This window comes from Canis lupus, chromosome 37 (genome assembly GCF_011100685.1).
Source record: "Canis lupus familiaris isolate Mischka breed German Shepherd chromosome 37, alternate assembly UU_Cfam_GSD_1.0, whole genome shotgun sequence".
In the NCBI taxonomy this organism is placed as follows: domain Eukaryota; kingdom Metazoa; phylum Chordata; class Mammalia; order Carnivora; family Canidae; genus Canis; species Canis lupus.
The window spans coordinates 14,200,226-14,212,647 of record NC_049258.1 but is presented as its reverse complement, the minus strand read 5'-3'; the positions used below and the strand labels follow the sequence as shown (position 1 = coordinate 14,212,647).

At 49.7% G+C, this 12,422-nt stretch overlaps 1 protein-coding gene across 4 annotated transcripts in view; it reads right to left on the bottom strand.

Annotated features, from left to right (window-relative positions):
• Window positions 1-12,422, bottom strand: part of NRP2 (neuropilin 2) — a 115,155-nt gene that overhangs the window by 53,459 nt on the left and 49,274 nt on the right. For all 4 annotated transcript variants that reach the window (XM_038585499.1, XM_038585500.1, XM_038585497.1 and 1 more), the window contains exons 8-9: window positions 2,335-2,479; window positions 888-1,237 (exon numbers count right to left, since the gene is read on the bottom strand). In XM_038585499.1, the coding sequence (XP_038441427.1) occupies window positions 888-1,237; window positions 2,335-2,479 (495 nt within the window). The remainder of the gene's footprint in view (window positions 1-887; window positions 1,238-2,334; window positions 2,480-12,422) is intronic.

Genomic DNA, 12,422 nt, shown 5'->3' with positions numbered 1-12,422 from the left:
ACTCCCCCGAGCTGCCCTAGAGAGGAACAGGCACGCCATCTCTTCCCCTTGCTGGGGCTCGTCCACCCCCGGCGTCGAGAGCTGACCCTTACACTCCCCAGTGGCGGGAGGGGAGGGCTGTGCTGGCCTGGAAAATTTCTCTTGCCTCTCCCAGCCTCAGCATGAGAGGTGGGAAAGATCGAGCAGAGGCAAGACTGGGAAAATACAAAGGAGTCCAGCGACATTCAAAACAACAGTTGATTTTGGAAGTGATCCCCCAGTTTCTATAGTTAAGCCTCCAAAAACCACATCTCCTTTGGACCGCTGGCCAGTTCCAAGGAAATGTCATCTGAAAGAGGGTGGAAAGGGTGTCAAACTTGACAGAAAGGCAGTGCTGGGTGGTGGGTAGGCGTCTGGGCCAGACCGTGTCTGAATCACGGCTTTCCACAGGTGCACACTGTGACCCCGGGGGGGACACCAAACCTCAGTTTTGTCATCTCTAACAGGGAGTGACAAAAGGCTCCTCCTCCTAGAGAGGTTGTAAGGATTAAAATACAGCATTTAGCACAGTGTCTGGCCCAGAGTGATCTCCCTGTTAATATTTGTTTTATTAGAATACAGGGGGTTGGGGCACCTGGGGGACTCAGCGGCTGAGCGTCTGCCTTGGGCTCAGGGTGTGATCCTGGAGACCTGGGATCGAGTCTCGCATTGGGCTCCCTGCATGGAGCCTGCTTCTCCCTCTGCCTCTCTCTCTGCGTTGCTCATGAATAAATAAATAAAAATCTTAAAAAAAAAAAAAAAAAGAATACGGGGCCTTGGTGGATGACTGTCTAGTTGGGAAGTCAGTACCCCCAAACGGAGCTTCCCTGTGTGGGGTAGGGTTAGGGAGTCTTCCAGGAATGGCCTACCTTCGGCTGCTGGGTCCTGGGGTCCTGGATGTATTCCCAGTCTCTGCCATTTAGGCTATAGGAGACTTTGAACTTGCGGACAAATGCCCTGGCTTCCACGGCAGTGATGCTGTCTCCCCCGCGGGCCCCCTGGATGATGACGCCCTTCACCGTCTTGGGCACTCCCAGGTCCACCTGCAGCCACTCCTCGCCCGGCTGGGCCTGCGGGATCCGGGGGAACCAGCCCGAGCGGCTGCTGACCAGGCGGGCGGCGCTGGGACTCCAGAGGTACTCGCGGGTGGAGGAGGCCGAGATCTGAGAATCCGGGATGAGGCCCGAGAGCATCCCCAGCATGTTGGAGCAGGGAGCGTCTGCGGAGGGAGGGAGACGCAAGGGCTCAGAGCTGGCACCTGCTCACCCGACCCCGCGTCCCAGTGCTAGGGAGCTGCGAGAAGCCAACCCGAATGCTGTAGGTCAGCACCGACTCCTTTGCATTTCGAGCGCTTGGGTTAAGAGTCCAGACCGGGAGCCCAAGCGCCCGGGTCCACTGTCTGCTTTGTCCCTTACTGGTGTCTGACCTTAGGCAAACGAGTCAACTGCTCTGTCCCTCAGTGTATCCAGGTCTGAAGGAGGGCTAGCGGCAGAGCTTACCTCCTGGGGCTTGTTGCAAGGCTTCCATCGGTTACTACGTAAGCAGGCGCAGCACAGTGCTAAGCATTAGCCAAGGACTCTCATATGCTGGCTGGTGACACCGGTGCCCACTGAGCCTCCCAGGGCGGTGAGCACAGGGGAGCTCAGCTGAGCCCCGAATTGCTTCCTGGATGATTGTTTTCCCAGCTGGATGGAAACTTTCCTGGGGTCAGGTCTTTGCTTACACATGTGTTACCACAGCTTGTCACTACCTTGTGTCCTTTGCACATGCTATTCCCGCCACTCCAAATGCTGTTGCCCTCCATCATCATCAGACCAACCTTTACTTAAGTATCACATCCCCAGGCCGTCCCCAGATTTCAGTCAGCAGTCAGTTACGTCCCCCTCACCACTCTTTCTCTGCGCACCCTGTCTTTTTCCTTTATACACACATCCTAGTTTATGACTATCCAGTACTTGGTCTGGTTATTATCTATGCTGCCCACCAGCCTGCAAGTTTCATGTGGTTAGAGACAACGTCCTCTCGTTCCCTTCCCCTGTCTACTTCCAATCCCAGTGTGGGCCCCAGCGCACAGCAGGCCTTCAAGAATGCAATTCATGCAGCCAATGAACGAGTGGCGAATGCATGGATAAATGGTATCCAGCAAGACAGGGTCTGCAGTCGGGGTGCCTTGGATACTGATAAACAGAGCTCCAGGTAAAAGCGAGTCTTCTGGAAAGGTCGCATGGTGCAATCAAGCTGTTTGCAGATGGGTGGAAGAGGGAGCAGAGCCCAGGACGCGATCAGCTCCCCAGCCTCACCGGGGCACCCCCTCACCTGTGACCCGGCAGCCGAAGAGCTCCAGCCGCAGGGCGATGCCCGAGTGCCAGGTCTGGGGCCGGATCCTGACAAACCTGGTCAGCAGCGGCGTGTGCAGCTTGTTGAGAACCACCTCTGTTGCATCGTTGTTGGCTTGAAACACCTGTCGTGTAAGATGGGACACAGCTGTCAAAATCCCTGTTTGTAGTGTGGCCACTCACATAGCCTCTGAACGGGGTGCAATGTTCTGCTGGACCTTAGTTCCTCAAGCTTAAAAATAATCAGCGTGTTTGTTGTTTGGGGCTCCTTTAGAAGCACCATGGAAAAAAAGTTTAATTTCGCACACTGCTCTAACTTGAAAACAATAAATGGTCTTCGCAAAAACTTTTAGAGGAGAGGAAAAATTGGGGATCCCTGGGTGGCGCAGCAGTTTAGCGCCTGCCTTTGGCCCAGGGCGCGATCCTGGAGACCCGGGATCGAGTCCCACATCGGGCTCCCGGTGCATGGAGCCTGCTTCTCCCTCTGCCTGTGTCTCTGCCTCTCTCTCTTTCTCTCTCTGTGACTATCATAAATAAATAAATAAATAAAAATTAAAAAAAAAAAAGGAGAGGGAAATTTGTCTCTGGGCTGAGAGACAACAGAAGAAGCAGAAATGGAGGAGAAAGATCATCTTTTAGGCTAGCGGACCTCACTAGCTTGACCTTGACTCTCCCCCTCCCTCCCAGCGCAGGCATATAGGAGTATTTGCAGGGTATTTTTATAAAGGGTTCACAGTTGTATTGTTAGTTACTTAGAGGCCTCCCTGCTCGGTGAAGGGGTGAGAGTGTGGAGGGCGCCATCTACCCCTCCCAGCCCCTGTGCCAGTCAACAGTTTCTTGGTTCTCTTTGGTCTTTGTTGGAGAGTCAGGGTTGCAGACAGTTTCTCAGAGTCCTGCTCTGGCTTCCTCTCACTATGGTACCACCCTGTAATGAAATCCATCCCTGTCCCCATCTGACCAATGTATCTCTGAGGGGAGGAAAGGCTTTTTGGAGTAGCTTCTAAGCCAACATGGTAGGAGCAAGTCCTAGTTTACCAGATGGCCCAAATCAATAACTGCCATATGGACCTTATGCTTTTCTGTGCTCTCCATTAAAAAAAAAAAAAAAAAAAAAAAAGTAGCTGGAGCAAGTATATGTGAGTTTCTTTTGGTTTCCTTGCTTAAGGGTGGAGGGAAAGACCCACTAACCAAGCATCCCTTCTAAATCACACCTGTCAGAGCTATAACAACCAGGAGACTCCTCAAATGTACTCACAGCCAACTCTGCTGGCAGTTTGTCCTAGGTTGAGGGGTTAGACCGCTCATGATCCCTGTAACATGCAGGGGTTTGGGCACTGACAGGGCTGGGACCAGGGGATGGGGAAACTGGTATGTTTGAGTACCCCTGAGCCAGACACAGTGTAAACACAATTACATCTATAATGCCTCGGGAAGTAAGTAGTATTATTCCTGCTTTATTGACGAGAAAACAGAGGCTCGGGGATGTCTGCCTGGATCCAGAGCCCCTGCCATGGTTTTAGGCTGCAGGCTTATGGTTTCCTACAGTGGCTCTCATCTTTTTGAACAAATTTGCAGCATTTTTATTGGTGGCTAGGAGTCTGGGAGTCCTTAAGGTCTCCGAGCCTGGGTTGAATGGAGGTGGAGTTGCTCTTTGGGGATGTGCGTTTATAATCCTGACTTCGGAAGCTCTGGGTAAGAGCAATGAGCTGCACGGCGGCTTAGAGCTAATTAACAATGTGGTCCTTTCTTTCCCATGAACTATAACTAGGAACGCTGCCATTTGGCAACCTTGAACCCTCTATATTTCCCACGTGCTGGGGTCAAAAGTTAGAGCCATTACATAGCACGCCACTGACGGCGGGGGTAAAGGGTAAGAGACATTACACCTTTTGCAGCCAGATAAGGGGAAGTGGCTTGCTTCAGGCAGATGCAGCAAAGGAGAGGAGACAACAGGTGTTTTACTGGCCCAACATATTCCATTTAAAGCCCTTGTTCCTGGTGCTAAGCCCACCGAAGCCAGGGGAGCTCCCACCCAGCCTGCCCGGTTTGCTGCACCCTCTCCTCACTAGGGAGCCCCCCCCCCGCCCCATCTTAAGGCCAACTTTCTTCCTTTGCTGCCTTGCTAACTGCAGGGAGCAAGAGCAGACCTGCTTGACCACCCCTCTCTCCCAGGTCTAATCTGGCTCCTTCCTTCCCTACCCTTAAGGAAGGACAGAAAGACAAGATAAGGGAAGACAGACCAGGGAAATAGGAGGAAAGAGGGCTAGAGTCGGGCACCTGGGGGAAGGCTGATGGAGAAGCGAGGGCGAGATGTGCCCCAGCCCCTGTGATCTTAATGGTGAAGGACCCTGCCTGGCCATGCCCATTCCACGGCTTCTTGGGTGCTTATGAAGAGCCCTGTAGCTCGGAGGAAAGGAATGGAGGAACTGAATCCAAGGGAAAGAGATTAATTAGTTCTCTTAGAATTCAGCATGAGGCAGTGGCTTTTGTTTGTTTTTTGTTTTGTTTTGGCAAGGGAGAAGCAAATGCAGCACTTTGCTTATTTTGGGAGGGTGCTGTGAGCAGTGGGGGGTCACTGCTGGCCTGCTCCCTGAGGATGGTGACGGGGACTGTGTGTGGCCTCCATCAGGAGATGCTAAGGAGTTCATGTGGGGAGGGGAGCTTGATTTGTCACGTGAATACATAACTGGAGCGTTGAGTGGATTTGAACTTTAACACAGCTGCTAATCCACAGCACATACACCACGCTGGTACCGTTTAGAAACACAGCACGTCTTATGTGTTTTTAATATCCAATTTTATCTTATCTGACCCCTTCATTGCTCAGCCTGGGCAGGCAACGCTAAGAAGCCTTTCCTTCCCGCCCCTCAGTAAGGAAATGACTGTGTCCTTGGAAGGCCTTTGGGAAGCTGGCACGGGTGTGTGCGCACACACGTGTGTGTACCTGCCTGGTAAGGGAATTGGTCTTCCCATAGACGCACAGGTCACTCGCTTTGGGGAAGCTCCCGGGATCTTTTCTTCTTCTTTTTTAAAAAAGGTTTTATTTATTCATGAGTGACACAGACAAAGAGGCAGAGACAGACAGAGGGAGAAGCAGGCTCCCTGCGGGGAATCCGATGTGGGACTCGATCCCGGGACCCCGGGATCACGACCTGAGCCAAAGGCAGATGCTCAGCCACTCAGCCACCCAGGCCCCATCCCCACCCCGGATCTCTTCTGACACCAGTCAGAAAGGGAGCAGAGCACCTGGCACATGGTTTATCTACTTAGGCCACCTACCTGGCTGCTCCCCTTGAGCTTCATCCTGCCCTCCCGTTTTGCTCATTCTGCTCCCACCCTGGCCTGGAACCAAATGATCGCTCATTCAAAGTGGCCTCGAATTATCCTTTGAGTTTCTGAGCCTAGTTCCTTCTTGGCTTCTTGTTTGCTCTTGACTTTGCACTCATATCTGCCCCTGCACCCTTTGCTGAAGGAATACCAGCTTACCTGATCAAACTCCTTATACACCTCTCACTCTGAGTGTGGCTGAGTGGGGAAAAACCCCAAACACCACTGGACCAGGCGTCGGGGCAGACAGTCTGCTGCTGATTAGCTAGCTCATCAGTGTGGGCAAATATGTCTACCTCCCCTAGGCCCCAATTTCCTCCTCTATTAAATGAGTTGATTTATAAGGTCCTTTTGGGCCCCCAGACTCTAAGCCTTTCTGCATAAGAGTTTCCAACTAGACCTGCCCCAGCAATGCCCATTTTGTAAAGGGCATTTTAGTTGTCCAGTGTCCCTTATCACCTAAGTGCTTTTGTGGATGAGGGATGTGGGTTTTAATACATTTCAAACAGTGCTCAGAACACACGGTGAGTGCCCCACTCAGAGGGAGCAGATACCTTGTTGATGTTTTTGCTCAATAACAGTTCAAATTATTAATAATGAAAAGTAATGAATAACAACACCTTAGTCCTTACATATTGTCTTTCACCCAAAGATATCAAAGTGCAATTTATGAAAATCCATTTTTAATGAAATATTAAGCAGTTTCTATTTCTCCGGACCCAATGGATTTACAAGGTTCTCTATTTTTTCTCCCTGCATCTTCCTATTTATAGCTGGGAAATGCTATCATATATTATACATCTTTATGACTTTCTCAATGCTTCTGTGGTTTCAGAATCACCCTTCATATGTTTTCTGATCAAATTCTCTGAGATGGATTCTTGGCTTCTAGTCTAGTCATTGCAAGGTAAGGGGTTGTGTGCATGGGAAATGATGCCAGGAAATTGGTTTTATTCCCTATTCCCTGCCGACTCACTGAATCACTATAGGCAAATCAATAATCCTTAGATACCTTGGTTTCTCCTTCAGGAAAATAAAGTCAGTAGCAGGCTTGCAGATAGAAGCTAAAGGCTACCAGCCCTCCTTGCTGGCTCCAATGCCTGCACAACACCCTGGACAGATGTGAGAGTAGAGGCTATGTCACAGGTGACACATGGAGCTCTGTTCATTGGGCAGGGTTCACGTTCTGAAAGCCACGGACTCCCAAGTCCCATCTCGAGGCCCCAAATTTTCAGGCCAAAGCTTGACAGTGGGGTGTCCATAATGCTAAGAAAACTCAGCGGATCGTCTGCGTATCGTACACCCAGATAAACGTATACTATACGTGATGATCGCGTTACAACATCTGCTTTAAAAGCTGGATGTCACAAATGGGATGCATTTTTATTAATTTCAAAAGAAAAATGCCAATATGGTTGCTTTATCACCCCAGAGAAAACCGGAAGTGTGTTTAAGGTGTCCCTAAGCCTTCTTAAGAGGTAAGGATAGTGTTGATTGATGTAATCATTAAATTAGATGTGTCTGCATGTATGTGTGTGTGTATGTGTGTGTTTATGTTGAAAACACAGATTTCTTCAAGTGCATCTCTGCAAACCAAGTTTAAAAAGCAGCTCAGGGCACAAAGTGGTTTGGATAATCCATTTGGTGCCTCGCTGAATTCTGAACATAATCCAACACTTTCCAATTGATTCTTGAGACCTTTGCTTTGTTTTCAGAAAGACCGAATCTGAAACCAGCAGCACTTCAAAGATTTTCTGATTTGCACCTCTGGGGGGAGGGGACATCTGCCAATTAACTTGGCTGCTGTCCAACATCCCAGCGTGGTTACTATCTCTATACCCCACCCAGGAAAAGGAAAAAACCAACATGTTTTGACCATGCCTAGGAGCTCCTATGGCACAGACTCTAATACTATGTAGAATAAAAGAAGATAATATATGTGATCTAAGAGGAAACATCTAGCCAGCGAGTAGCCCTGATGGTTTTGAGGTCATCTTTTCTCTATTTTTCACCCCATTTCCTGTCACAACCACCTTTCCCTGCTGCCCTGTCCTTAGGTCTTTTTTTTTTTTTAAGAACATGCCATGGCCCTGGCACTGCTGAGAGCACAGAGAGTGCTGGCCTGCCTACCTTGGCGGGGTGGGGCAGGGGGGGTCTCCTGCCTGGCCTAAATCCCTCTCCTATACACCAGTAATCTGTGCCATCAGCGTTCAGGTTCCTAGGGTGGTGTGGGCAGGGTGGTGTAGATGCTCCACGACCACCCCAGTCTTTGAGCTCCCTGGCACAGAGGTGAGGTGCAGGCTCGTGGTGGGAGCTGGCTGTAACCTTCCTTCACCAGGCGGGCCCTTCGACCGACAGATGCAGGCTCTCCTTATGCAGTCTGCACACGCCTGTCTCTTCATTACCTATGGTGTGACCTACGGTTTATTCCTATTTTGCTGTAAATATCTGAATGTGGCCAGCTCCAGGGACTGCAAAGAAAGCAGGAAATTTTTCAAAGACGATATAGTGCTGGAGCCCTGAGGTAGAAATTGTGCAGGAGACCTTCTTCTTCTTCTTCTTTTTTTCTAAAAAAATAAATATTTCTCTCCACTAATAAATGTTTCATTGCATCCAAAGTTCTCCTTTTCAATCTACTTGGCACAGACACTCAAGGAGGAGGAGACCAAAGCAGGCAGAAAAGAGAGGTGGCAGGAACGGAGGGTAGAAACTGGGGAAGCCAGTAGCACATTTAAAAAATTTCTCTCAGAAACAATTGAACTGACTCATCCTTACTGCAGAACCAAATGCCTGTCCTCGCTCTCTCTCACCCCCTTTCCCTTGCATTTTCTCTAAAACCAGCCATTGGGTCCACACATAAAAATAAATTGTTAATCAATGAATGCCATCCTGTTTAATTAATTTGTTGCACCAAACAGGCAAGGGGTAGGGGGCAGGGTAGGGGTGCTGTTGCACGCAGGGAAAATGATGTTAAGGTAATGGACTATTTTTTTTTTCTTTTTTGTAAATCATGGCCCTGACATTTCTCTCTTAAAACTCCTCCTTAAAGACTATAAAAAAAATTTTTTTTAAAGCTGCTTTCATTCTAGTGGATGTGGGAACTTAGCCAGACAGAGTCAGAAGGGATGCGTCTCATATATATGCGTATACATATACATATATGAGAGAGAAGCGGGGGAGAATTTAAGGGAGGGTGAGGATGGGGGTAGGGCAGAGAAAGTTCTCTAACCACCAAATGCTCATTTATGACCATGATGCCCTCCTGTCTCTTGCTCCTCTACTTAGAGCTGTTTCTGTCATCAAGCAGTTCTGCTGCTGCGGAGGAGACAGAGGAGCAGGAGCATGTCATGGGGTATAGGGTGGGGGAGGCCGGCTTCTTCCTGGGGGTGGGGGGTGGAGGTGGGTGGGACGTGTGCATCCCATCTGTGTGTGCGTTGTGGGTCCCGTTAGATTTACTGCGGGATTATGTTACTCCCATCGAGACGTAGAGCCCTGGAACATAGCATACTAACAGGATTAGGGTTTCGGGACTGGAGACAGGAAAGCACCAGGGAGGAGAGAGCAGGAGGGGAGGGGAGCTCAGGGAGTCAGGGCTGGGGGAGAGAAGGGGGGAGGGAGGATGTGGCATCAGGGCAATGGAACCCAACGGTCAGTGTCCTCCTGTAAAGGTGGATCAGCAGGGTCCTCCGTACTGAGAACCTCCTGTGACGCTGTCACATTTTCTGAGGAGGCACCTGTGACTGGCAGGTGGTCAGAGGGGAGCACGAAAGGGCATGGGGAGTGAGGTTCCTGAGCCTATCTGCCACCTGCATTCCTCTTCGCTGTGGGGGCCTGGGGAATCTCAGGAAGTCACAGAGCAAGGACATGGGGACCGGTGGAGAACCCGACCGTCTACCAGATGAGGTGTTCGCTCCGATGCTCCTCTAGGGATGCTGGGCTGGGCAAAAAGAGTTTCTCCAGCCCAAGCAAGATCACTATGCCCTTCTACATCCCCTGGCCGCTTGCTCTGTCCTGGCCTCAATGCACAGCAGTGAGATGGAAAGCACTGGGAATTTGGCATCAAGGCTGTAAGCGCCAGGGAGGCTGGCTTCAGCTCCCCGAGACAATTCAGCACCCATGGGAGTTGGGTGAAGCCAGCCACGGAGCCTGATTGAGAAAAGGTTCCAAGCTTATGTATAATGACATTTTCCCTTGGGCTTCCTAAGTGGAGAGGCTAAAGGTCTGAGCTCATCCCATGGCAAATGGATAAGGGACAAACTTAATTACCTAGGGCCCTGGATTCTTCTCAGTTATGACTGAGGGGGGCAGAAAAACTGGGAGATATGAATTTCAACAGGGCATCGGCCCTCTTCGGAATATACAGAACCCCCGTTCGACAGTGCGATCATCTGCGTGACTTTGGAAGTCTGATGCCCATTACCAGCTGACAGCTGGAGTCAGTGTCGTAATCTTATATACAAAAAACAAAACTGCAATGAAAAGGATAAGGGGAAACCAGTCATCCACCAGGAGGTTAAAAAAAAAAAAAGAACTTTTTGAAAACTCGAAGTTATTAATTGGGAGGAATAATTGCATCCCCAGCAGAAGAATGAAACTGAGAAGGGTAATGTTGATCTGAGGCAGCTCGAGTGCAGGACCCATCAGATGCAGGGAGAGGTCTGGATGACTTATCAGGTCCCTTCCAGACCTATGATTTTAAAAGAGGCAGATAAATATCCCATGGGGCCTTGTTACTTTTTAAATTGATAACTTGCTTCTGCTCAAGAAGAGCTTTGTGGGTCTAATACATTAATTATATCTGCAGAGAGCCTTCCATCTACGGATCCCACGGTGCTCTGCCAACACTAGCGGCGGCACCACTCCGTTTGGGCAAGCAGAAACACTGAGGCACAGAGCTATTAAGAGAAATTTCCAAGGTCACACGATGCATCATCTAAGAAGATCTGAAAATAGATGCCACATGGTTCTGTTAGCTGACTGACTTGGGGGGTTTGGTGTTTCTGACACCCGCTCCCTCTCCTCCTAAGTCTCTGATAATTTTGCAGAAGGTCTTAAATTCTCAAATGGCTTTCAAAGTGATTTGTTTTAATTTAGAAAATAAACATAGGACAGAGAATTTTTGAAGGGGGGTGTTTCCGTGTCTTGAAAGGATGCGGCCAAATCAAACGCAAAGCCACTTTTCTCAGCTCTACGTCCTTGGGGATTCTATGACGTTGCCCAAACCCCAAAATGATGAGCCTGGCTCGCTAGGCCGTCCTGTCCAAGCACAGCCTGCCTTCAGATCTCCGCAAGAACGGAGGTGCTCCAGGAAAATGCACACCTCCAGATGCCTAGACTGAACATCTCAGGAAGCCGATTTCCCTCTGGATGCAAGATGACAGCAAGGCCTGGATCAGATTGCTGGGAACATCTTCCTGGAGCTCAAAGCCCTGTGACCAGGTGCCTGTCATGGGGCCTCCACAGTTCCCCATATCCCTGGGGCAAATGACTCTAAGGGCTTCAATTCCAGTCTTTGAAACACTGTTAAATTCTGATGCCAGTGAGGTGGTACCTGGAGGTTCTCTGATCCCCTTGGGGGCCGTTGCTGCATTAATGTGATGAGCTTAGTGCATTTCTGCCCCTCATTACAGGGCAACTGTGAAAACTCCTGGACCTCATCCTGTCCTCACCCTCCCATCCTCAATCTGGCCATCTAGATATATTTAGCACCCCCGCAGACTCTCTCTTTGAGCCCAAATTTCTTCCAAATACATCAGAACAGCCAGCAACACCATGACTAAGAGTGAGGTAACCAGGGTTATATCAACAAGGAGATGCCCACATTTACCAAATAAGGGAGAAAGGAAGACAAGGGCTTTTGCCTAGATGAATAAGGGCAATGGCTTCTGTCCCCCTGTCTCGACATGGGTCTTGGCCTCATTCCACCCAGTGTACCCCATGGAATCAGCAATCTAGAGGTGAGCAGGGTCTTGGCCAAGGCCTTGAGCCTCCAGCTACTCCCATTTTTTCCATGCCCCTCCCTTGGCTTGTGTGTACATAACTGTGCCCATAATTATAGACACATACATGAACCTTCTAAGGCCGTATTTACAGCACTGCGTCTATGTTTGGGGTGTTATTAATATAGCTGGTGAAACCCAAAGCAGTAGTTTTCTCCTTGTGGTTTCTGAAGAAATATATGTGAAGCAATTTGTATCATCTAAGGGAGCACATGGGCTGGATATGGGCTGTCTCAGGCCGACAAGCTCTCTGCCTTGTGGTTATGCCATAAATATGCATAAGGAGGGCCCACCCGATAGGAGAATCATAGGTTCCATATTTATGGCATGTGCAATTGGATGAGGTTTTGGGGATATGCTTGCTGTACATGTGGCCTGTGTAAATGGGCCGTGTTTTGCCAGGAGGATGCTTGCAATACCCCCCACGTTAGTCAAATGCCTCTGTCATAGGCAACCTCACCATGACCTGTTGGGTAGAAAGAGACGAAGAAGAGGCTACTCACAGGCTGGGGGAAGCTGGAAAAGAACTCCTTAGTCTTCCTCACTTCCTGACCACAAGAAGGAAAGCATTCCCGCCCCCCACCCCCCACCCCAGGCCCAGGCCTTGCCTCAGCCCGCCTGGGTCCGAATCATAAATTGTGTATTGCAAGGAAATAGCATAGCTATCCCCCGCCACCTTCAGCACTCATTAATCTTGTTTTTCTCCGATTTCCCCAATCCCTTGGTCTTTGGTACACAGCAC